Source organism: Homalodisca vitripennis, chromosome 6, assembly GCF_021130785.1.
Source record: "Homalodisca vitripennis isolate AUS2020 chromosome 6, UT_GWSS_2.1, whole genome shotgun sequence".
NCBI classification, from domain to species: Eukaryota; Metazoa; Arthropoda; class Insecta; order Hemiptera; family Cicadellidae; genus Homalodisca; species Homalodisca vitripennis.
In genome coordinates this window covers 85,122,081-85,146,113 of record NC_060212.1, presented here as the reverse complement: position 1 = coordinate 85,146,113, position 24,033 = coordinate 85,122,081, and the positions used below count along the sequence as shown (strand labels likewise).

Genomic DNA, 24,033 nt, shown 5'->3' with positions numbered 1-24,033 from the left:
CGACCATTTTTCTTCCGTATACTCTGCTTCAAATGTGACTGTGCCACCATATAGTTTTGATCTACATACAAATTTATCTTCTTGTGTGTTTAAGTTGATGAAGTTAAACGAAAGCTTGATTTACTGGATCCCTACAAGGGTACTGGCCCTGATGATATACCTCCTCTAATTCTCAAGAGATGCAGTGATATTCTTGCTCCCCAGCTAACCGTTATCTTTAATAAGTTTCTACTCGAAGGTGCTTTTCCGGATAGACTCAAGTCCAGCTTTGTGGTTCCTATACACAAGTCCTCAAATATCGAAGATGTCCGAAACTATCGCCCAGTTGTCATACAGCCTGCACTTGGGAAGCTGTTTGAATCACTTGTACTGGATCGCATTGGATTTTCCTTTCGCCACATTCTTACATCTGCGCAGCATGGTTTTGCAGCCGGAAGATCAACTACTACTAACCTTGCATTGTATGAAAGCTTAATCATCGCAGCTTTTGGAGATGGAATGCAGGTTGACACCGGTTATATTGACTTATCCAAGGCGTTCGACACTGTGAGTCATCCGCATCTTCTCGCCAAACTTAACGCTTATGGTATCACTGGCAATCTTCTACAATGGTTTCAATCATACCTGGCAGACCGTAGTCTTTCTGTGAAGTTTTTGGGTGCCACTTCTCGGCCTTTTTATGCTACATCGGGGGTGCCTCAGGGATCTCATCTGGGCCCATTCTTGTTTACTGTATTTCTCAATGACTTGGTGGATGTTATCAATGTAAGATGCTTACTTTTCGCTGATGATATTAAGGTTTTTTGTCCTATTTCATCCATTGAGGATTGCCATCTGTTACAACGTAACTTTAAGAGAATCGAGGAGTGGTGCCTACTCAACGGAATGAGACTGAATGCCGAGAAGTGTGCTATTGTAACATTTCACAGGAACTCCAAGCCTTTGATGTTTGATTACTGTCTAAGCAACACCACACTTTGCCGTAAGTCTCACATTAGAGACCTTGGAATTGGGTTGTCTTCGGATCTAAGCCCTGACTTACACATAGACATAATCACCGAGAAGGCTGTTAAGATGTTGGGGTTTATCATAAGGACTTCTAGAAGCGGTCTTAGTGTTGAGGCGATGAAGATAGCATACACAGCGCTAGTTAGATCTGTGTTGGAGTACGGCTGTGTTGTGTGGTGTCCCTACCAACTTGGACATATTCAGCGACTGCAGAGCATACAAGATCGCTTTGTTAGGATAATTGGTACCAAGCTGGGATACAATTACAGTGAAGTTCCCTTGGAGTTGGTAGCAGATCAATTGGGGCTGGCTCCATTATATGCGAGAAGGAGACTGCATGACCTGGTGTTTCTACAAAAGATCCTCACTGGAGATATCGATTGCTCGGAGTTACTCCACCTCATCAATCTCAGAGTACCTGGTAGAACTCGCTCTCTGGACATCTTCTGTGTACAGCATTGCTCCACCAACTATGAATTTCACAGTGTCATCCCCAGATTACACCGGCTTGGTAACCTAATCTGCCATCACCACGACTTTTTTTGCAATAGTGTGTCATCGCTGAAAAGGATATTTTTATTATTGGGCTACACTATGTAAGCATTATCTGATACTGGATAGTTAGAGCATTGTTTACCAGTTCGTTTTATAGCTCTTTTGTATTTTATTGTTGAATTGTACTAGTTACTGTATTTGTTGATTATTGCCCTACTATATTTCGTAAATAGTTATTGCACCTTGCCGATATTGCAGTTATTTTCAATGTGTTTTTCTATGTAGATATTATTGTTATTTATCTATATATATAAAAATGAAACTGTTCGTGTGTAACAGCATCACTCACAAACGGCTGGACGGATTCGCCTAATTTTTTTTTTAATTTGTTCGTCTTTATCTGTAGAAGGTTATAGGATACTTTTTATCCCTTTCCCGATTCAGGATTCCGCCCCACTGGTTACAGAAATACCCGTAAGAAATGCATTGCAGCAAACATATGTTATTAAGTGAAAGAGTCTTTTCAAATTTTTAATCAGCTGTTCTTTGTAAACATATATAATGCGACAAAAAATATATTTATATATAAATTTCTTTACACTTATAGTTTTAAAGCATAGAGTAAGCTTAAGAGAAACGACAAATTTTGTTTAAACTGTTTCTGCAATCACTGTTAAACATAGACTTTACTATCCAGATAATACAATTCAAATTTGACGTAAAAATTCACCTTTAACTGCAATATTTATTTAATATAAACCATGCTCATGCTTGATCAGAAGAGCAATGCAGATATCATAATTACTATCTTACGTTGGCTACAAATATAAAGAATGTTATAAAATCAACCTTAGTTGTTTTTTTTGACAGAAGTATCAGGAATGTGGTACATACCTTCATAATGCGCCCAAGAAGCTCACGAAGGAACGACTATCAATTATCTCAGCAATGTTTAGAATGTGATAGAAGATGAATAAGTGAATATAGTGTACTGTTTTCAACGGGAAATTGCGTGCGAAGCCGCGGGAAACTTATTGAAATGCGCAGCGAAGCGCGCCGGGTCCGCTAGTTATTTAATATATTTATTTTGTATGTAAACTGTATATTTTAGATATTAATGGCATGTACTGGTTGCATGTTGTTGGTTGTTGTATTAGTTTGTTTTATGGTATATGAATCTATACAGACTGCTCGTGCATGAACTAGTCATAATGAATCAAATGTATTGCATGTCTGACAGTTGTTTATTTATGCATAGTAGTTTATTGTGTTTAGCTTATTGTATTTAGCATATTGTATTGTTTGCATGTACATAATTTTCTTGGCTTCTCTCCTGTTGCATGAGTATGATTCACTTAAGATGAAGTTTTGTTTTGTTTTGATTGTATATATTGCCATCTTGTGGAACATGATTTATTTATTATATTACTTTGTAAAAATGGTGACAACCGTGTATAAATAAATAAACTATTCTCTTAGGAGAACATCTCTATTCTTAATAACAGAAATGAGAGATTTTGAAGTAACAATTATTCCTTCTCTGCGTTGGAGATAATATATGTACAAACAACATTTAATAATGACTTTAGAATGCATGATCAGATTTTCCAAGACCTTAACATACGTTTTTATGTTTTAAATGTAACACTTTTGTCTTTTTGTATTTTTATTGTCACTCTTTTGTACAGTATCATAGAGATAAGAACAAGGGAATAATCTATTATTGCAAGGGGTTAGTCCATTCATAAAATTCACTCAGATGGTAGAAAGGATATACCATTAGCCGTACTTAGTTTGTTGCAAACAGAATCTATGTGGTCAGTCCATACAAGACGGGCATTTATTGTAATCCCTAGTTACTTCAAGGTAGTAGTTTCTTCCAAATCAGGTAATCTTGTTGAGGGTTTTTTTGTTTCTCCCTATAAAAAGCTTCTCTTTGTTCTATATTCAATAACAACAAGATTGTTTCCTTGGCAATATCGTATTGCTATTTTTAATGCGGTATAAGCAGTTAATTCAGCTGTTCTAGGTCTTTTCCCCCTAACACAAGTGCCGTATCGTCGGTATACGTCAAGTTTCTGCTAACGTTTTGTATGTACCTAAGGAAGTAATTTGTGTATTAAATAAAAAACACTGGTCCCAGTATAGATTCCTGTGGTACACAACGTATGATGCTCTGTGGCACTGATTTTACTCTACTACAAATCACCTTTATGTGTACCTGTCAGGTAGCTTTTGAACCAATCATGTGATCGTCCTTGTATCCTAAAGTCGTTAATTTGTCAAAGATATGTCCATGATTAAAGCAGTCGAATACCTTGCTATAGTAAAACAGTATGACAGTTGCAGTGGTGCCTTTCTCTAATTGGAGAAGCCCCCTATAATAGACCAAACTTAACGTACTGTAGAAGTGATTTATCCGATCACCAGTTATGCCTGATACCTGATGCCTGGTCATTAAAAAGGTCCAAACACGCTTATTACACTTGTTGTTATTTATTTTGGTTTCAGGTACTTATGCGTGAAAATATAAGATGGCTTAATTCTAAACTTTCTCTCACTAAGGAGAGAAAGTTGTAAGGCGTTTCAGACAAGCCACGTTTCTACATTCGCTGATAATTGCTGATATATACAATGGTGGGGTATGATGAATCATTGTTTTTGTTCTTAAGGTCGGCGAAAATTAATTAGTTAAATTCGCTGATGCATGTGTTATATCAGCATGCACAAAAGTAGTCCTATAATATTCTAAGCGAAGTTGTATCGCTGCTAACCACCAGTTATTACCTAACGATACATGTAAACTGGCAACAATTTTTGAGTATGGGATGAAGAGAAGGAATTAAAGAGCAACAACCACCATCGGAATAGTTTAGTGCGGTTTATTAATTCTTCAGTAAGGTTTCTTGAGAGCCGCACGAGTCATAACATTGATTTTTACGAATGGTACAGGAAGGAGAACAAAATACCGCTGACAAGGTAATAGTTCCATGATGAATTTCAATAACAATACTGGAAGCCTGCATATACTCATGCTGCAACTTCAGATGTTTATAATGTGTAATTTCTTTATTGATTAGAACAGCTGATCTCATACTTGCTCTATCGTTTGGATTGTTCGTAGAGTATAAAATAAAGTTTATAACATGGAAACAACTTCTAGAAGTAAAATGTGTAAAATACCAAATTATTTATTTTATGTTTAGTTACAAAGAGTTTGGTCCTTGATAATGTTTAATGTGTTTCCAGAGATGCTAATGATCAGTTTAAATAAGGGTTGGTAAATGTGGTGGAGTTGCAAAATGTTCTTTTCTTAAGTATTTAAACATATCTTTACATTCCTTATTATTACCAATACATTGATTTTATATATATATATATATATGATCAATCGATTCCTCAACACCACTCCTAAATTTTGTACAATTAAGCTATCCAATAACTTAATCCGGTGTAATCTTTGTGCATTGCTACAGTGTTCAAAATGTGCCTGTGTTTAAAGTTCTAAATCATATCCACGACATCTTGATTACATTTTATTGCACTACTTTGTACATTGACCTTTGTCAGAACATGAAAAATCTCTGTGAGCTATGTTCTATCTAAAAATGTATAACATTACTAGCTTGTTTGAAAATTTTGTAAGTAACTTAATTTCCGTTGATAACTATGTGTCCGGGTATCCATTGTAACGTTAAAGGGTTTTACTGGTAAATAACTGATGAACTATTGAAATGAGAACCATTCTTTACTTTTTCCTTTCCTGGTTTAAAATAATCATGCAGATGTAATTATTTAAACGACTAAAATAATAAAGACACATATTCCCTGAAAAACTCTTGTGTCTTAACATTTTCCATTTAATCCACAAAACAGATTATTTTAATTCAGAGTAGCTTAGTTGGTAAACTCAGTATTATTCTAGAATTATCTATAAAATCATAAAACAGTTTTAAAGAGTAACGAGTTGGTATTTTTAATGTTTATCTCATTGTTCTTACAGTGAGTATATATCATAATTAAAAAATGTATAAATTTAATAATACAATTACTTATACTATTTTCAGTTTCACGACAATTCAATTACCTAAGTAGAATGGGCTGTCACTTAAAAATACTGTTTTGTCCATTGTTTTGTCTTGTCCACAAATATTCTGAAAACGATCTCATTTATATTCTTGACTATCAGATATCTTACACAAGTTGCTTGTTTTCTTTTTCGTTGAAATGGGATTCGGTACTTTGAAATCTCAAGGCCAGACTACAAAATGCTTCCAACTTGTTAGAGAGACAAGTTGTGAGATACATTCCCGCTCTGGTTGTTGAAGTGCTCAGATCGTTGACTTGTAATTTTAGGTTAAACCTCTGTGCATACGTCCAGATCAATTACTCTGGTAGTGGTAACTACTTTGTGTATAACTATTTGTCTAACATCACACTGACCTCTAACTCAAACTAGAAATATTTAATACTTTATATATTTTGTAAATATCTTAACATATAAGCTATTAACTTTGAGCCTGTTCAGGCTGGACCTGTCATGTCGACAGGTTCAGCCTCGCCTATGGAAGCTCATGTCGAGAGCGACATGGAAATACAAAAGGCAGTAAGTACTATTTTGCCCACAGATCATGACTATTCTAACCTAAATCTAAATAACAGGGGAAACAAAAGGGTACAAGAAAATAATGACACAGATGGTTCAGAACAAATTCAATCTACCAATGATTTTAATCCACCATTACTTAAAAAGCCTTACATACAACGTCTCTATAAACCTGAAAATTCAGGGCCTTTTGAGGTAATCATACAGGATAAAAAAAAGAACAAAATAAACCCATTTACAGTAGGAAAAATACTTAAAAAACATCATATGGACATTGACCACATTACACGAGCTGGTAAGAATATATCTGTTATTTGTAAAAACTATATAGCAGCCAATAATTTAGTAAATTCACCACATCTGTTAGAATTTAATGTATTTGTACCCTCAATTAGAGTACACACTCTCGGTGTAGTCTATGCAGAGCCCGAGGTAAGTGAATTAGAAATTTTATCTGAGGCATCGTCAATATACCCAATCATTCAGGCTGAAAGAATCAGACGTAGAGTGAATGGTAATGACCAACTCACTAACACTCATTTTGTTAAAATAACCTTCGAGTCTGAAAAATTACCAGATTTTGTGTACCTTAATTATGTTCGTATGAAGGTAGACCCCTATATGATTAGAGTGAAACAATGTTATCGTTGTTTTGCCTATGGACACGTAGCTAACTCACCTTGTAATAAACCTAGAATATGTAGGGACTGTGCTGGACCCTTCCACACAGATCCTTGTCAGGCTCCCCGCAAGTGTGTTCACTGCGGTGATTCACATAGCAGTAACTCTAAATATTGCCCAGAGTATATAAGGCAAAAAAATATTAAAGATCGGATGAGTCTCATGAAAGAAGGTTATCATGTGGCAGCACAGTATTTTCCTATTACTTATAAAAAACAAGGTAAACCATCTCGATTACTAGGCCTATCTTATTCACAGGTCGCCCAATTAGACTTCACTGATGATGAAATCTACCCAACACTACCAAGCTCACAGGCATCAACACCTATCAGTCAATTAAATGTAAGTAATAGGTATACACCACTGCTTGCAGTCTCAGAACCAAGTTCATCCCCCCAGCAACCGTTTTCGTCACAATTTAAGGTTAGTAGAACTAGCTATCGTAGGCCCATAAGAAATAGTATTTTATATAAACCTAAAGAAATAAGTAGGCCTATTGTTGATAAAACCAATTCGCCTACCAAACCAGCTCAGGATGATAAACTTAGTGTTCAAGATAAGTCCCACCTCACATCACTCCTAAAAATAAAAATTGAGGAAATCAGAAATAAATTGAACTCTACAAACATTACCAATCTCAAACAAGTTGATGAAATTTTACTAAGCTATTTAAAGACTGGTACAACAGTTCAACAGAAAATAAATTCACCAAATATCAAAATAAAATCTACTCCCGGAACATCGCCAAGCAACAAACAGTTAGGCCTATCTCAACAAACGAAATTAGTTAATAAGAATGGTAACAAATAAACTTAACATAGTACAGTGGAATGCAAGGTCTCTTAAGCCTAAATGGCCTGAGGTCATGCATTTATTTACAAAAAAGGAGATCCACATAGGTATTATCCAAGAATCTTGGTTACAAAAAAATGATAACCTATTAGATAATAATTACATTGTACATAACCTTAACAGACCTGATGGATATGGAGGAACCTCCTTTATTATACATAAGTCAATTTCATATAATGTTGTTACAGAATATAACGATAACTATACACAAATGCAAGCAATACAGGTAAATAATTACAATAGACCTATTATCATTTATAATATTTACTGCACAAATAATAAGATTAGGAATAGTTTTTGGCACAAACTATTTAGCCAAGATAAAGGTTATACTTTGTTATGTGGTGATTTTAATGCCCATCACCCTTATTGGAATTCGAGCAAAGCAAATCACAGAGGCAATATAATTTTCAATGAGTATAATGAATCACAATTCATACTATTAAATAATAAAAACCATACAACATTACCAACCCTTTACCACCAAGCATCTACAATAGATCTGGCCTTCGCCACACCCAATCTTCATGCCTTAGTAGACGTATGGGAGGTAGGTAATGATTCGTTAGGCAGCAATCACCTGCCTATATTCATGCAATTTAATATTAATTCCCTATCTAATGACTTCAATGTACATACAATTTATTTTAATAATAAATGGAACTTTAAAAAGGCAAATTGGTCTCTATATACAGAGACTGTTGAAAAATTGACTAATGAACTGCCAGACATCCCATTGGAAAAACAATGGGATGAAATGTATAGAATAATTAAATTAGCAGCAGACAAAGCAATACCAAAGTACAATACAGCAATTAATAGGCCTAAATTTACACCAAAACAATGGTGGAATGAAGCTTGCTCTCAAGCTGTTGCCAGCAGAAGGCTTGCATTTAGTAAATTTAAAAACTGTATGACTGCTCTCAATTATCAAAATTATCAAGCTGCACAAATTAAAGCTAGGGAAGTAATTAGAATAGCTAAAAAACAAGGTTGGGAAAATTTATGTCAAAAAATTAATGACAAAAATAATTCCTCATTTGCATGGAAAATAATTAAAAAACTTAAAACTAATAATAATGCAAATACAATTTCTTCAACCATTGAAGACAACGATCTTTGTGACAAATTCATGTGCCATATAGTTCCGGATTCAGTTCCCATGGAAAGCGAGATAATTATTCCCAGGTACACCTTCTATGAAAATGCTTCTCCTATAGAAACTAATTTTAGTATTAAAGAAATAAATGTAGCCATAGATTTTAAGAGGAAAGATACAACACCTGGTTTAGATGGAGTATCTTACAGCATGTTAAGACATTTACCACTCGTTGCTCGATTATATATCCTAAATATATTCAATAATATATGGAATGGAAGTATAGAATTACCAAGTAAGTGGAAACAAAGCAGAATTATAGCTATCTTGAAACCGGAAAAAAATAAACATTTGGAGACTTCATATAGGCCTATATCGTTAATACCCTGCATACTAAAATTATTTAATAGAATTATTAAAAATAGACTGGAATGGTTTGTTGAAAACTCTAACATTCTACCAAATACCCAATATGGATTTAGGAAAAGAATAGGATGTAATGATTATTTAATTAATTTTGTTTCAGAAATTCAAACTGCACTGACTTACAATGAAACTACTATTGCTGCCTCTTTAGATTTATCAAATGCTTATGATACAGTACACATACCAGAATTAATAGGAAAGCTGAAGTGTTATAATATTCCATGGAAGTTTATTTCTCATATTAATTCATGGCTAATCAATAGACAATTAATTTTAATTAGCTCTAAGTCAACTATAACTAGGGTCACAAATAAGGGATTACCGCAAGGTAGTGTTCTAAGTCCCTTGTTGTTCGCACTGTACATAGCTCACATTAATGATTATATTCCTAATTATGTAAAATCACTTCAATTTGCAGATGACATTGTTTTATACTCCTCTGGAAAACATATCGAGACAGTCTACACAAACATGCAACACACTCTCAGCACAGTACAATCAAACTTCAGTCAACTCCATCTGGAATTCAATGCAACCAAAAGTAAGGTAATAATATTCACACGAAAAAAAAAACATTAACACTGATAAACAAATTAGAATTAATAACCAAATAATACCTGTAGTAAGTTCTATTAAACTATTAGGTATGATTATAGACAATAAGTTAGATTTCAAAACTCATATTAATAAATTGTTTGTAAAATGCCAAAAAGACGTTGATATAATAAAGTCTGTAGTTTGTGGCACTAACGGTGCAACACCTGAGTTTGCAATGATTATATATAAAAGCTTAATAAGAGCAAAATTAGATTATGGGGCATTTCTTTATGGACATGCATGTAGAAAAGAATTAAAAAAACTAGATTCAATCCAAAACCAAGCCATAAGAATATCACTAGGTGCTTTTAAAACAACACCAATTATTGCTCTACAAGCAGAAGCCGGTATTCAATCCTTAAGCAACAGAAGGAAGTTTCTATGTGATAAATTTATTTATAAAATCTTAACTCATGAAAATCATCCAGCATACAAAAATTTAATGTTTCTTAAAATGTTGACAGACTGTATGTCATACTGGAAGAAAAAGAATCAGCCACTGTACATACAATCTATATCAAAAATTCATTCCTTAGATTTAAATATATTAAAAAAGGAAAGTTACAAAACCTTTTGGGATTTCAACAATCCAATATTAATGATGACCAACAATATTAAATTTAAGCACAATATAGATAATCCACATACTACAAAAAAGGTAAGCAATAGTACAATTACCAAACAAACCTTTTTGGAACTAATCAATACCAACTATGAACAACATTTGCACTTCTACACTGATGGATCAAAATCCACATTGGGGACAGGTGCAGCTTACTATGTCCCAGAGCTGGACATCACAGGTAAGTTTTCATTAGAAAATCAGGTTTCTAGTTACTCAGCTGAACTACTTGCTATTTTAAAAGCAACACAAACCTTTAACTCAATAGAACAACAAGATATAGTAATATTTACTGATTCACAAGCAGCTATACAAGCACTCGATAAAGTCTATAACAGCTATAAAGGAGAAGGCATTCCAGTGAGTATTATCTATGAAGTTATTAAAAGTGGTAAAAATGTAACATTTCAATGGATCCCGGGACACTCAGGTATTTATTGTAATGAATATGTAGATAGCCTAGCCAAAGACTCAATAACGAACGGCAACAAGATAACAAATATTTTACATTCCACCAGATGATTTCAAAGCCTACCAACGGAGAAAATCTGCAGCAGAAAATGAACAGGAGTACCAACTATCACAAAAAGCGCAATGGTATAAACAAATTCAGACAACGACTATTCATAATCGATGGTATAGTACTGCAGACTTCAACAGAAGGGAAATGGTAAATATTATTAGATTAAGGTTTGGACATGCCAAGGTAAACGCTAGACTATATGATATTAAAAAATATTTCACACCATTGTGTCTAAGCTGCACTCAAGCTCAACGCGAAACACTAGACCATGTAATTTTACAATGCCCAGCCTACGAATATGCAAGAGATCGGTGCTTTAAGGTAATTAAAAATTTAACATCAATAACTAATATTAACTTAACGTATTTAACGAAATTAGAAGACATAAAAGTATATAAAGAAATAAATAACTTCCTCATGACCATAAACAAATACATTTAATAATAAATCAACAAAACACAATACATATATGTATCCTGGTTTTGGCCTTTATATCCGTGGTCCATATTTCGGATTAGGAATGCCTGAAGGACCCCTGGCGGGAAGACTCCCCAAATCCTGAATATCTATCTATAGAATCCCATAGTAATCCCGCTATTTATTAACAAACACAAACAATGTAGGTACACAAAACATATATGTCCAATACATTAAACCCAAACTAATAATAATAACTAATTCTTCCCAATTAAATTACCACAGAGGTTTAACAACACAGTGAACCACGAGGCTGCATGGGATTATGCCCGAGCCTTATTATAAACAGAAAAAAAAAAAAAAAAAAAAGTTGTGAGATATAGTTTGAACGTTGTTATAACCAGAGGACCGCAGTTTTGAGCTAACCGTAAAAAAAACGCAAAGAAAATAATTTTTGAAAGAATTATGTAACCTAACCTTTGATTTGTCAGTTCACTCAGTTGGCCAATCAAATTGACCTATACGATTATTAGGTTCACAGTGTTATGTGCAAATCAGTTTATTTCACAACTAATTATCACGAACCAGCAATCGGTGTTAGATCAGGAAAGTGCAAGATACGAGTCAGGAAGGTTCAGTGAACTATTCAAACTTTAAATTTACAGTTTGTTTCGTGTAGTGTTGCCGGTTAGTGACAAGTTCTATGAAATTTGATGGTTACAAACTTTGACAACCTGGTATAGCCTATAAAGGTTCGCTTTGAGTAATTCTTCACCGTTTTTCTGGAATATTACTTGTAGGTATATAAGTACAATGAAAGATTATAAAGTAAAGAATGTCTTTATAGTGTTTGTAGTTTTACTTAGTTTTAGTCTTGGTTTTAAAATATATCCTAAAATCAAAGAATATAAGCTTAAAGGTGATCCTGGCTTACCTTTGATCTTAACTCCTCTCATTGAAGCTGGAAAAATACAAGAAGCTCAAATTGCTTGTAAAATGAAACCTATGAAAAGCAATATTACAAGTTACGCTGGATTTTTCACAGTTGATAAAAAATATAACTCAAATTTATTCTTTTGGTTTTTTCCTGCAGTTGAAAAGAATGAAACAGCTCCTGTAGTTCTTTGGCTTCAAGGAGGACCTGGAGCAACATCCTTATTTGGTCTGTTTACTGAGAATGGTCCTTTTTACATAAAGAAAAAACGTGGTTTGAAATTAAGAGAGTATACTTGGATTACTTCTCATTCTGTCATTTACATTGACAATCCTGTCGGTACAGGCTTTAGTTTCACAGATAATGATTTAGGTTACAGTAAAAATGAAGAGGATGTTGGTCTGAATTTGTACACTGCACTTGTACAATTTTTTACACTATTCCCTCAGTTTCAAAATAATGAATTTTTTGTTACTGGTGAGTCATATGCAGGAAAATACGTACCTGCAGTATCTTATACAATTCATACAAAAAATCCATCCGCCAAACTTAAGATTAATTTGAAGGGATTAGCTATAGGGAATGGATTGTGTGATCCTGAAAATATGTTATCTTATGGTGACTATTTATACCAAATTGGACTTCTTGATAGCAATGGAAGAGATGTATTCAAGAGCAAAGAAAATGAAGTGTTAACAAATATTCAACAAAAAAAGTGGCAAGATGCTTTTACAGGTTTCGACAAACTTTTAAATGGTGATTTAACTAATGGTTCCTCAATCTTTCATGACTTGACAGGGTTTTCATTTTATTTTAACTATCTTCACAATCAAGATGACAGTCCTTTTGGTGATATGGGAAAATTTCTTTCTTATTTGGTGGTTCGCAAAAATCTCCATGTTGGAAACGCAACATTCCACACCGAATCTACTGAAGTTGAAAAGAATTTACTTGAAGATGTAATGCAATCTGTAAGACCTTGGATTGAAACACTTCTGGAGAATAATTACAGAGTACTTATTTATAATGGACAGCTTGACATAATTGTGGCTTTTCCTTTAACTGAAGGATTTCTGGATAAGTTGAGTTGGAGTGGCGCAGCAGCTTACAAATCAGCACCAAGAAAATTGTGGTATGTTGGCGAAGAGTTAGCAGGTTACTCCCGAGTGGCAAAAGGTCTCACAGTCCTTTTAGTGCGTAATGCTGGCCATATGGTTCCTTCGGATCAACCAAAGTGGAGTGTTGATATGATCACAAGATTCACTAGAAATAAGCCGTTTTAGGTTTATTTTATAACTATAAGTTAAAGCTTCAAACAAAAATTGTTCGATTTTAAATATGAAAATATTACTGGAAGTCTCCTGTTTACTCGTTGGACCAGTTTATCCACCTTTAGAATATCAAAACACTCCAATTAAGGGATTTGAAACTATTTTAATTTTAAAGGTTTATAAATATCAGAGGAGATTTAAATTCAACCTAATTATTTCTTTCCTAGATTTACAACTAAACCACAAGAACCTAAGAGTTGTTTGTTAAACTATAATTGGAATAGGCTATGTAATAGTTCTCTCCAAGCAAAATAAAATTTTACATATTTCTCCAAATGCCATTTTACCTTAAAATAATTATTTTTTTATTTCTGACCTAAATTTTAATGCTAAATGTGTGCTCGAAAAGCAATATTTAATTATTATTGGAGTGTTAGTTTTTTAAATTAACGAATAACAGTAATCCATATATATTTTTACCATTTTTTTTTTAGTTAATACCATGTTACAACACCTCTAGATCATACCTTTTTAAATGTAATTGAAAGCTTTCATTATATTGAACTAACTTGACATTGATATTATAGTTTTTTTATGTAGACTAACCTATCTGAGTTAGTTATTTTTTATGTTGAGTTTTTGATCTTGTCTAATAATTTTGGGTATTGTTCCTTGAGTCGAAACTTGATAAGTATATAAGCTTGATTTGTCGGAAACTATTAGCTTTCACGTCTTTTAATATTGCTCATTGTCTTGCAAATGGTGAGTTTTCTAATATTTTAAATACAGCTACAATTTGTTTTATTGTTTTTAGAAGATTCTAACTATTAGAAATAGTATTAAAATTTCCTATGTTATTTTTATATTCATTAATATTTTTTTCCTTTTTTTGGAGTTTATTAATATTTGTTGTTCAGTATAACTTTGAATAGAATATTGAATATAGCCTACTCAATATATATTCTACAATTACTAGTTGATATACAATATATTTCTGTTCAAACCAATTAAAAATTGATTATGGAAATAATTTTATACAAATAACACTTCTGTGGCCGTTTTTAGGAGGTATGGCACATAATTTAATTTGTAAAATCAAGCAGACAACTCATAAACAACAAATAATTAATAAATTTGCCAACTTATACGAAATCCGATGCAGACTGGTTCAAAATCTCAATAAAATGGAAAGAAAGAAAAATTCTAAAATTCGTGCACACTGGAAGAAAGCCTCAACTCCAGTTGCTGGGTTTTTGTACTACTCAATCCAATAATCCCACTACGTCATTACCAATGGTATGTGAATGGCAACGAGCAAGCATCCATTAGGATCTGCAAATCCTTCTTTTTTTTTGGGATATTGGGGTGGATTCACAGATCCTCACACGTCAACCTGAGCTTATTGTGTGCCCCTTTGATGTTAGAGGGGTAAGCCTATCTTTGTGCCCTTAATTAGGCTAAGAAGCTTTTCCCCGATACTAGCATCTGGTTCGTCGCCTGGTTTTTTATCACCAAAAAGAGCCCTTCTCCTTGCTCCAAGTCTCTTACAGTATTATGTGTTTTGCAGTCTCTTCAGACTTATTGCAGAGTCTGCACTCCCGAGTCCTCATTTCGTAAACCTAGAGTGTTTAGGTGCTTCCTGAAGTGGCCGTGTCCAGTGATCAAGGCAATCACTTGCTTAACCTGATCCCTGCCCAGCCCCATCAGCCATCTGGTGAAGCCGGAGCTAGAGTCAGTAAGCAGTCTTTTGCCGAGTGCTTGTCCTTGGTGACTCTGCCACCGCAAGCGGTGTGTCTTCCTGGACCATTTGTTTATACTTTAGTAAGCAGCTGACTTGCTTATACCACAACTCGGTTCTGGACCAGTGTATGGCATGCTTGCTCCGATTTTGGCAAGCTCGTCAGCGCATTCGTTGCCACCTATGCCTGTATGGCCCGGTACCCAACCAAGACGTACAAAGTTGCGTGATCCAAGCTTGCAGAGTGTCGAAGCACTCCCACACAAGCTTGGATGAAATGCTGTTGGAGTCAAGAGCTTTAAGAGCTGCCTGGCTGTCTGACATTCAGTTGACACAAATCCTTTATTCAGTTGTTATCACTTAAACTCTGAAGTCTTAACTTCACCTTCCCCTCAAGGAACTTTCCTCCTACACTTAAACAATTTCAAACCATACACATTTTTGGAGTCGCTTACAATATTTTAAACCTACAAATTAACAATTTTAAGTTACTTACAAATTAGTACATTTTTTTACTTTGGCTTCCTTAATTTATTAAATTTGTTTTAATATTGTCCAAATGAAGTTAAGATGCTACATGTGGGAACAACAATGTTGTCTAAAATAAAACTGGAACAGAACATTGTATCTAGTAGCTGTATAATATTCAACAAGGAGAATGCCTATATACTATTATGAGTTTACAGAAAACTGTTAAGAAAATATAAGACTTATTTTAAAACGCTACCAAACCTTATTCTTTATTTTTGAAAGTGTAATTTTTATAAGAATAACAAGGTACATTGTGAAAGTCAGTACTCCTTTTATGGATTATGTTGTTTTCACACTTTGACTTATATATAATCTAGATATAGTTGTATCATACATAAATACATACTCCTTTATTTTTATAGAAAATTTGTCCTTTGTTTTAAGTTTATGATGATGGTTGATTTGTTAGCGCTATAGGATTTCTGCCATTACTCATCTTTCCAACCTCGAAATGTTTTTTTTAAATTACGATGACAAATATCAGAAATTTGTTATCCTTACAAAAACATTTGGTGAGATTTCTATCATGGTTTAAAGTGAGGCTTAACCCTTTCAGTGCCAGACATTTCTTTTGGAATGTTAGTCAAAAGGTATTTTTGCAATCCAAAATTACCGTGTCATTTTTAGCAATTTCAATACAGTTATTATAAAATGTCATAGCTTTGTTGCTTATTTGTGAATTTTTATAATATTTGTTTCTTTTTACAAAAAAGTGTATTAACACTAAACATACTAAAAAACCTCTTATAGGTACTAAAAAAATAACAATAAAATGTTAAATATGTTTTTTCAATTTTTAGGTTTGACACTGAAATAAGTACCGAAAAAATTCTAACACTCAATACAGTCAAGTACATTTAATTTTAAACATATCCACAAATTAAGACTGGTTGGTAAACCGGACGTTGGCAATTTATGCATGTTTTTTAAACGTCAGGTAACCTGGACGTTGGCATTGAAAGGTTTAATTTGTAATTTTTTTATGTTTACTTTTATTGAATCATATATTATCAGTTAAGAAATGTGTGATAGAAAGAGGCAATTCTGTACTTGCACTGCCTGAACAATGGATATTAGGCAGAAAGTAGGTAGTTGGAAAATGAACTATTTACATACTTAGGGGATATTTTAGTTTTAAAATTAGTATTATTTAACCAAATTAAAATCACTCTAAATATTGATGTAATTTATAATGTGTTTTATTTGTTGTAGATATTATAACTGATCTGTCAGTAGTAGACTGTTATAACAGGGTTGAGATTTTAGAAACATTGGACATTAGCAATAAAGTTCAATGAAACAGTTGCTTTCTATTATTTAATCATTATTTTAATACAGTCATATTTATTTCATTCAGTCTATTACAAAGAGAGCCAATGTTTAATAAAAACTATTAGTTATAAGAATTGAATTTAGTATTACATTCCAACAAATGTATATTTTAACTTAAAATTTTTACATATTGTATTATTTTTTCTACTTCCTTTAAAAAAATAAATTCGAGTTGATTTATTGGCTGGCTAACATTGATAGTAATGATATAAAACTTAGATTATCTTAATTATTAGTAATTTAATTAGAATGAATACTGTACTTAATTCTTACTTCTAACTATATTACAATATTCTCAATTGAAAACTATGCGTTTTTGTGAAACAGTAATGTTATAACTGTTTGTTTTAAAATAATTTTTAATAAAACATTTTTTACTAACTATATAACTGTATTTCAAGTCTTATATATTATACAGTGTTCCGTTGTTAATGAAACTGTGTTCCAAAATTGTATGACTCATTGTATACTGACCCTGTATTTTATTATTTTAATATACAACTATTTTCATATTGTTTGTTTTGAAATATAATTTAGTTAATTGCATTAATTTGTTTTATTTATTTATTTATTAAAATATCCATATCAAACATGATATTTGAGCCTTACGACAACTCCCTATAAGGTGAGCACTAATAATTAGCCATAGAAGGATGTTAAGTTTGTGGATTTTGGGAGTACCATTGTATACGAGAAATTTTAGAATGGTGAAAAATTATTACTATCTAATTTAATTTAAAAATTCTTTGAATATTTGCTACTTTACGTTGAAAGGAATCTTTTGGGTCTGTATTTAAAACTGTATATTAGCCAAAGTTACAGTAATCCCTTCTATGTACACTAGTGAGTCAATTACTAAAGTAGTGTTCCTTTTATCGAGATCAAATGGACATTGTATTACTGATTTTGTGTATCAGTAATGGCAAATATTATTGTTACAAAATCTGGAATACTGGCAAACTATCAATTTTGAACCTGTAATATTAAATGCTGAGTATTGAATACAAGGTAGGAGACTTGGCTGATGTTTCATGTGTATTTTAATCTATAGCTCATTTCATTCTCAAGATAACCTGTAAACAGACAGGTGGAAGACACATTTTGCCAGCCACTAAATGATGGGCTTCAATGATGCTCGGCCATATCTCATTGAGAGACATGCACCATTATTGAAGTCAATGTGGCCTCTGGGGAAATGAAGTTTCACACCAAATTACAAGTCCATAGCTCAATTAGTTCTCAGTATTCTGCGTAAAAGTGACATCTGGGGCCAGAATATTTTTCATAAGAAACTATTTTGAATATAAATTTATAAACCATTAGTATTAACAGATAATTATATTTTTAACTATCCATTAGCATTGAGACACGAAAATCTTAAGTTTCTGGAGTGAGTAAACCAATTATGGATTTGAGATGAGTTTGTATTTATAATGCAGTTTTAAACTTAAACCCCATGTTAAAAGTGAGACCTCAGATGTGCTGCCAGCAGCTGACTAACGTTCCCTCTGAGGGCAGCCAGTCGATACATCCTGTGATGGGGCAAAAGAATTATTTCTATAGTCCTGGGTAAAATGGATTATTACACCTTGAGCTGGTGATGCAGTACTAGTTAGTAAACAACAACCAGTTTATAAGCATACATTTTTTCATGCACTGAAAAATGATTGTCTAATGGCCGACATCAATCTTATTGGATGTGCTGATGGCTGAGCGGTTTAAGATGTTAGACTTTGGGTCGGAGTAAGAGATAGTGCAGGCTCAAATCCTGTTTGTGACATTGATTGACCTTTTACTGTACTTTTCCCTTATTCTGTTTGACAAGATCCTTGCACAGGTCAGGCAGGCATAATAAGGCTTGAAAGGGGATCGGCCTCTCCTTATTAATGATAAAATAATTACTAGACACTACAAATTCTAAGTAGACATAAAAACTGTGGCTTTGAAACAGATAGTACAACAAAATTATTGTTAAGAGAGGGCTGTGTGGTTATTGCTTGTTACACAATGGTATAGGCTAAGAAAAATCATGTCCTTTTCCATTTTCTTTCAGACATTCCACATGGACACTGATTGAAATAAATATAACACACAAATTTCCATGAAATCATACATAACGTGTTTTGTCTGATCCACTGATGGTCATTATAAACAAAAATATACCAGTGGTGGTAAATGGTGAGTATACCAAGTTGGCTAGCGTCAAGTACCTAAATACAAAAACATCTTTTACTACGACTGGTCTTATACTACAACTTTATTTTAATTAACATCATGCTGAATTTAACTGATTATTTAAGTCTATCCTCTCAGCCCCAGATTTTGATCTGTTGTGACAGGAGAACACTATTGTATTTCGATTTATAAACAGGGTCTAGAATGTTGAGGGACCATTTTCAATTACATGGAATGTATAATCCATAACATACCCAGTCAGGATGCTCTGGCACCAGACAAAAGATCTAATTTGATTTTGTTTTGTACTTTTTCCACTAGAAGTGCAGTCTGCATCGCGGTCGTCAAGATGGACTATTGGCCTATTCTTCAGTTAAAAATTTTACAGAATAATAAGGCCTCATTGTAAGGTGTTCTCTTAGCACAGACTTAAACTTTTCTGTCTTCCACATTTCTTGAGGAACCTATAGATTTTTGTAGAGGTATATCCTGGTCCATTTTGAGCATGACTAGACTTTTACTATAGGTAAAGGGATTTTCTCTTTTTGACTAGTAGGATACTTATGTACTTCTTCATTTTTTATAAATGTCTCAGGATTTCTTTTTACCAACAACGCACTTTCCAAAATAAAAAAAAGCTGGCAGGGTTAATATTTTTAGCTGCAGGAACAAAGCTTTACAGTGCGTCAGATAATGTTCTTGCAAATTGTTCTGACTACACGTTTTTGTAGCATAAATATGCTTTGGGTCATTGAACTATTTCCCCAAGAAATAATTCCATATTTCATGATGCTTTGAAAACATCCAAAATACTTTCAAAAGTACATCTTTACCAACAATTTGCTGTAACCTACGTACCATGTAGCATACTGCTGAAAGTCTTATAGAGATAGATTCAATGTGTTTCTGTCATCTTAGATCACTACTGATAGTAATGCCTAGGTTGAATTACAAATTTTTAAGTTATAGAACTGTTTTTACTATCAGTAAGTAACATTGCATGACGAGCTTTTGCCCTCTTATATTCAAGTTTACACCGTTATTATCAGGTGAATTTCTTGTATTCTAATATAATTCTTTCAGGTGATCTTGGGATTTCATAACATCTTCAGTTATCCACGTAACACGTCATTCATCTTTAGTTTTAACCTTTCCAGCGTTATTGACGCGGATCCGCGGAGGGCTACTACAAGCTCAAAACGTTATTGCCGTGAATCTGCGTTTTTGCATTCTTTATTTTCTTACTGCTATGTTAGTTGAATATTTTGCTGCTAGATGTTTCTAGTAGTCATGCAACATACAGCCGGGTTGCCCCGCCTCGAATTCTGTTACAATGGGAGTGGCAGTTGCTCCTAATTGGCCAAACACTGTCTAGCGGGCGTGGCCCCGTGCCTTTCACAAAGTCATTGACGGGAGCTCCTGTCAAGGCATCTAGCCAGTTAGTTAGTGGGAAGCGTCCGGTACACGCATATGTATTTCGGTTATCGCTAATTTTCTGTTGTGTTATATTCTTTTTAAAGTAAATTATTCATATTATATACAGCAGTTTTCAGTATTTATTTAGTGTTTTTTTACCATTATTCGTGTGAATGGTGAATCCAGACGATTCGGTAATTTTGAGCAATTACTTGGTCAACCCCAAACTTTTTCATATTTTACTACGGTCATAAGGATGTTATCAGAAAGCAAGAAACATAATTCAAGCCCCGCAAGGCTGTCCTACAGGTTGCCGAGCGATAAGAAGGTTCAAAGTCCACGCGATAACAGTGGCTTGCGGGAGACGCGTGGAATGTCAGTTGTGACAGCCCGCCACCAAATAAAAACTCTTTGTCTACTTTTGTATTTTTCTAATTTTATTGGTTTGTAATATAGTATATGTTTATCTATAAAACTGTGTTTCATTCCCATCCTTACTGAATAAATAAAAAAATATTAGTGACAACTACACTGCTATTCTACGATATTCTCAAAAGTTAAAAATTAGCCTAGGAAATCCAAAAAGGGCTAAACAAATTTTATTCACCGTTAAATAACTCTATTTTGACATACAGAAACAAAAAAAAAATTTAACTTTACAAATTGGAAATTTAAAAAAATTGTAACTATCAATGATCAGGTCTAATTTTTCATGACGCTTAAAGGGTTAAAAATCGCCTTTTAAAAGCATACATAAAATATATACAGAAAGTTTGAATAAAAATCTTTAAAAATACTATTTACATCAATGCTGGGGCCATCCTCAGGCCAAAGTTGAAAAGATAGTAGATGCTCAAACAGGGTCATGTTGGATTTGCTTTTTTTTCAATTCTTCAAGTTCCTGGCAACATTCAAGTTGAGTTTAGAAAAAATTTGGCTATGATCTTGTAGGACAGGTGGCAATATGTAAAAGGAGTACATATTATTATCCAGTTCAGTTATAAAATAGTCAAGTTGACTAGGCCTACTGGATATTAGCTACTCGGGTTACACTCTTAAAAGCAATATCGAGGTTACAAGAGTCCAGAACATCTTTAAAACACTCTTTGTCCCATATTTCAACAAGGTTATCAATATTTAGGTCATCACATAATATTAATGGTAAACCTAAATCACAATAGTCCTTTCTTAAACAAGTTTAATGTATTGCCCAGTAGTTTTAAGAATTGGAAGTAATTATTTTTATCAGGTGGTCTGTACACGTTTAACAAAATAAACTTCAGCTTTTTAGAAGTTACGATAATGCTGCAACATTCAGATACATCCTCAACAGAATTCGACTTAAGTCTGTTTATAGGATTTACTCTAATTCTACTGTCAACGTTGATAAAAATTACAACACTACCACCAATCCTATTTACTTTGCGGCTATCTGCTAATTTATTGTATCCATTTATTTAAAACGTACATTGGACAACCAAGTTTCAGCTAAACTAGGATGTCAGGTTTATCCTCATAAAGTGATGTCTCCAATGCTTCTACCTTATTAAAAACTGATCTGATGTTAATGAATAATATATGTAGTCCTAGGTTAGGGCTTAATACAGACGCATTACTATTTATAATATGCCTACTATGTCTAGTACGATTTTTAATTTTAATACTATTTACATTTCTTACACAATCCATAGGCCTAACTTGAGTAACATAACTGTGTCTATTAAGGGCAGGTATTTTTCTTCGTGGCACTTAATTTGTCAATAATATCTAAATGTAATGTATTTTATTGTTTTTATCTCAGATGTGTCACAAACAGATTTCCTGACTCAAATCTTGACAGGTTAGTTGTAATATTAGTAAGGTTAGGCACAGTACTTTTTAATAGTAAGGTTTAGTCCTCTACAATCCTTGTCTTATGACAGGCTGGTCAGCAGAGCCTTACTGTCTGTACTGTCAATTTGTACAGACACATACCCAAGTGTCTAAATACTGACAGCTGATCCTTGATAAATTACTTTTTACAAAGACCAAGTAAATATGGCAGTAGTCAGTGAGTGTTAAGAACTGCATCTGATAATAAAATAATTTCTTAAATATTGTAAAATACTGTTATGTACATCTCCTGGGTGTACATTTTTTCAGTTAATTTGACATTCCACCCAATAAAATAAGAGAATTTCAGAAAGAAAAAAAAAACAGTTCCACATTAAAGGCAGTGCAGTTAGCTTACCTGAATACAAAAGAGTAGATTTTTTTATCACTCCATGTGAAATTACAGGTATTTCAGCTAAGAAATTTAGGCAGTTTTGTAATTAGGCTCAAATAAAAACGGCTGAAGGGAACTATAAAATTTGTACAGTCTGTACCAGAGTTATAGCTTCACAGATTGACCTGTTTTTCTTTTTATTCATGTATGACTTAAGGACATTATATCTTTTATTAAATACATTTAAAAACATTGGCAATCCTTTTTTTTAACAAAATGAAATATTTCTTTTAGTTGTATAAATATTTTACCTATACTACATATTTTTTAACACTAGGGGTGGTTTGACATTTTTTTTAACACTGAGAGATCAAAATATCTAAGTGATACAAATTCATGCCCATTTCCCCCTGCAGATTAAAGGCATTTGGAAGCCCCCATTATAATCTATGAAATGATAGTATAAAGTCTCCAAAGGTTTAAAAATGGCAGAAATTGGATAGGTGAGGATGTTGTTAAATTATAATTAGGTTAAAAAGCTATTAAGATTAGAAATTCAAGAATTAGGAAATGGTTTTAAGATTCGAAATCAGATTTGAAAATACTGGATTTGCCAATTACAATTAAGACATCTTATCAAGTTTAATAGCCAGATGTAGTGAAACAAGCCTGAGTTTTACCCAATAAGGACAATTTTTAACTTCAAACACTTTTACACCCTATTTTAGTACACAAAATTACGGAAGATTTATCATTTTAGAGATATGATTCATGTAAATACAAATGCTTTTTAGTTTTTGTTACCAACTGTATATTTTTAGAATGTTGAAAAGAAAGTAAAGAAAAAAGTACAAACAATTTTGAGATTTTTACCTTAAAAATCAATAAAAATAATCATAAAACTACAAAGTGTTCTGATGCATATCAATTGTATTTAAAAAACTAGAACACTTTCCATATTTCTACGAATAAGGGTATTTAATGTTTAACATCATTCTAATGGGACTAAAATCAACATGACAACTAGTACAGCCGGCTCTAAAAATATTTTATTCCAGAAGAGGAAAAATAACGTGGAAAGGGGTGGTAATGAAAAGAATCGAG

At 33.1% G+C, this 24,033-nt stretch overlaps 2 protein-coding genes across 2 annotated transcripts; both read left to right on the top strand.

Annotated features, from left to right (window-relative positions):
• Positions 1–5,786: 5,786 nt before the first annotated feature.
• On the top strand, positions 5,787–12,166 carry LOC124364486. Its single transcript, XM_046820017.1, has 3 exons — positions 5,787–7,868; positions 9,586–9,713; positions 10,905–12,166. The coding sequence occupies exon 1, from the start codon at positions 6,044–6,046 to the stop codon at positions 7,598–7,600; it is 1,557 nt and encodes a 518-aa protein (XP_046675973.1). The 5' UTR covers positions 5,787–6,043; the 3' UTR covers positions 7,601–7,868; positions 9,586–9,713; positions 10,905–12,166.
• LOC124364487 (venom serine carboxypeptidase-like) lies at positions 12,140–14,999 on the top strand. The gene has a single exon (XM_046820018.1). It carries the CDS (start codon positions 12,140–12,142, stop codon positions 13,541–13,543), a length of 1,404 nt encoding a protein of 467 aa, XP_046675974.1. The 3' UTR covers positions 13,544–14,999.
• The last annotated feature ends 9,034 nt before the right edge of the window (positions 15,000–24,033 follow it).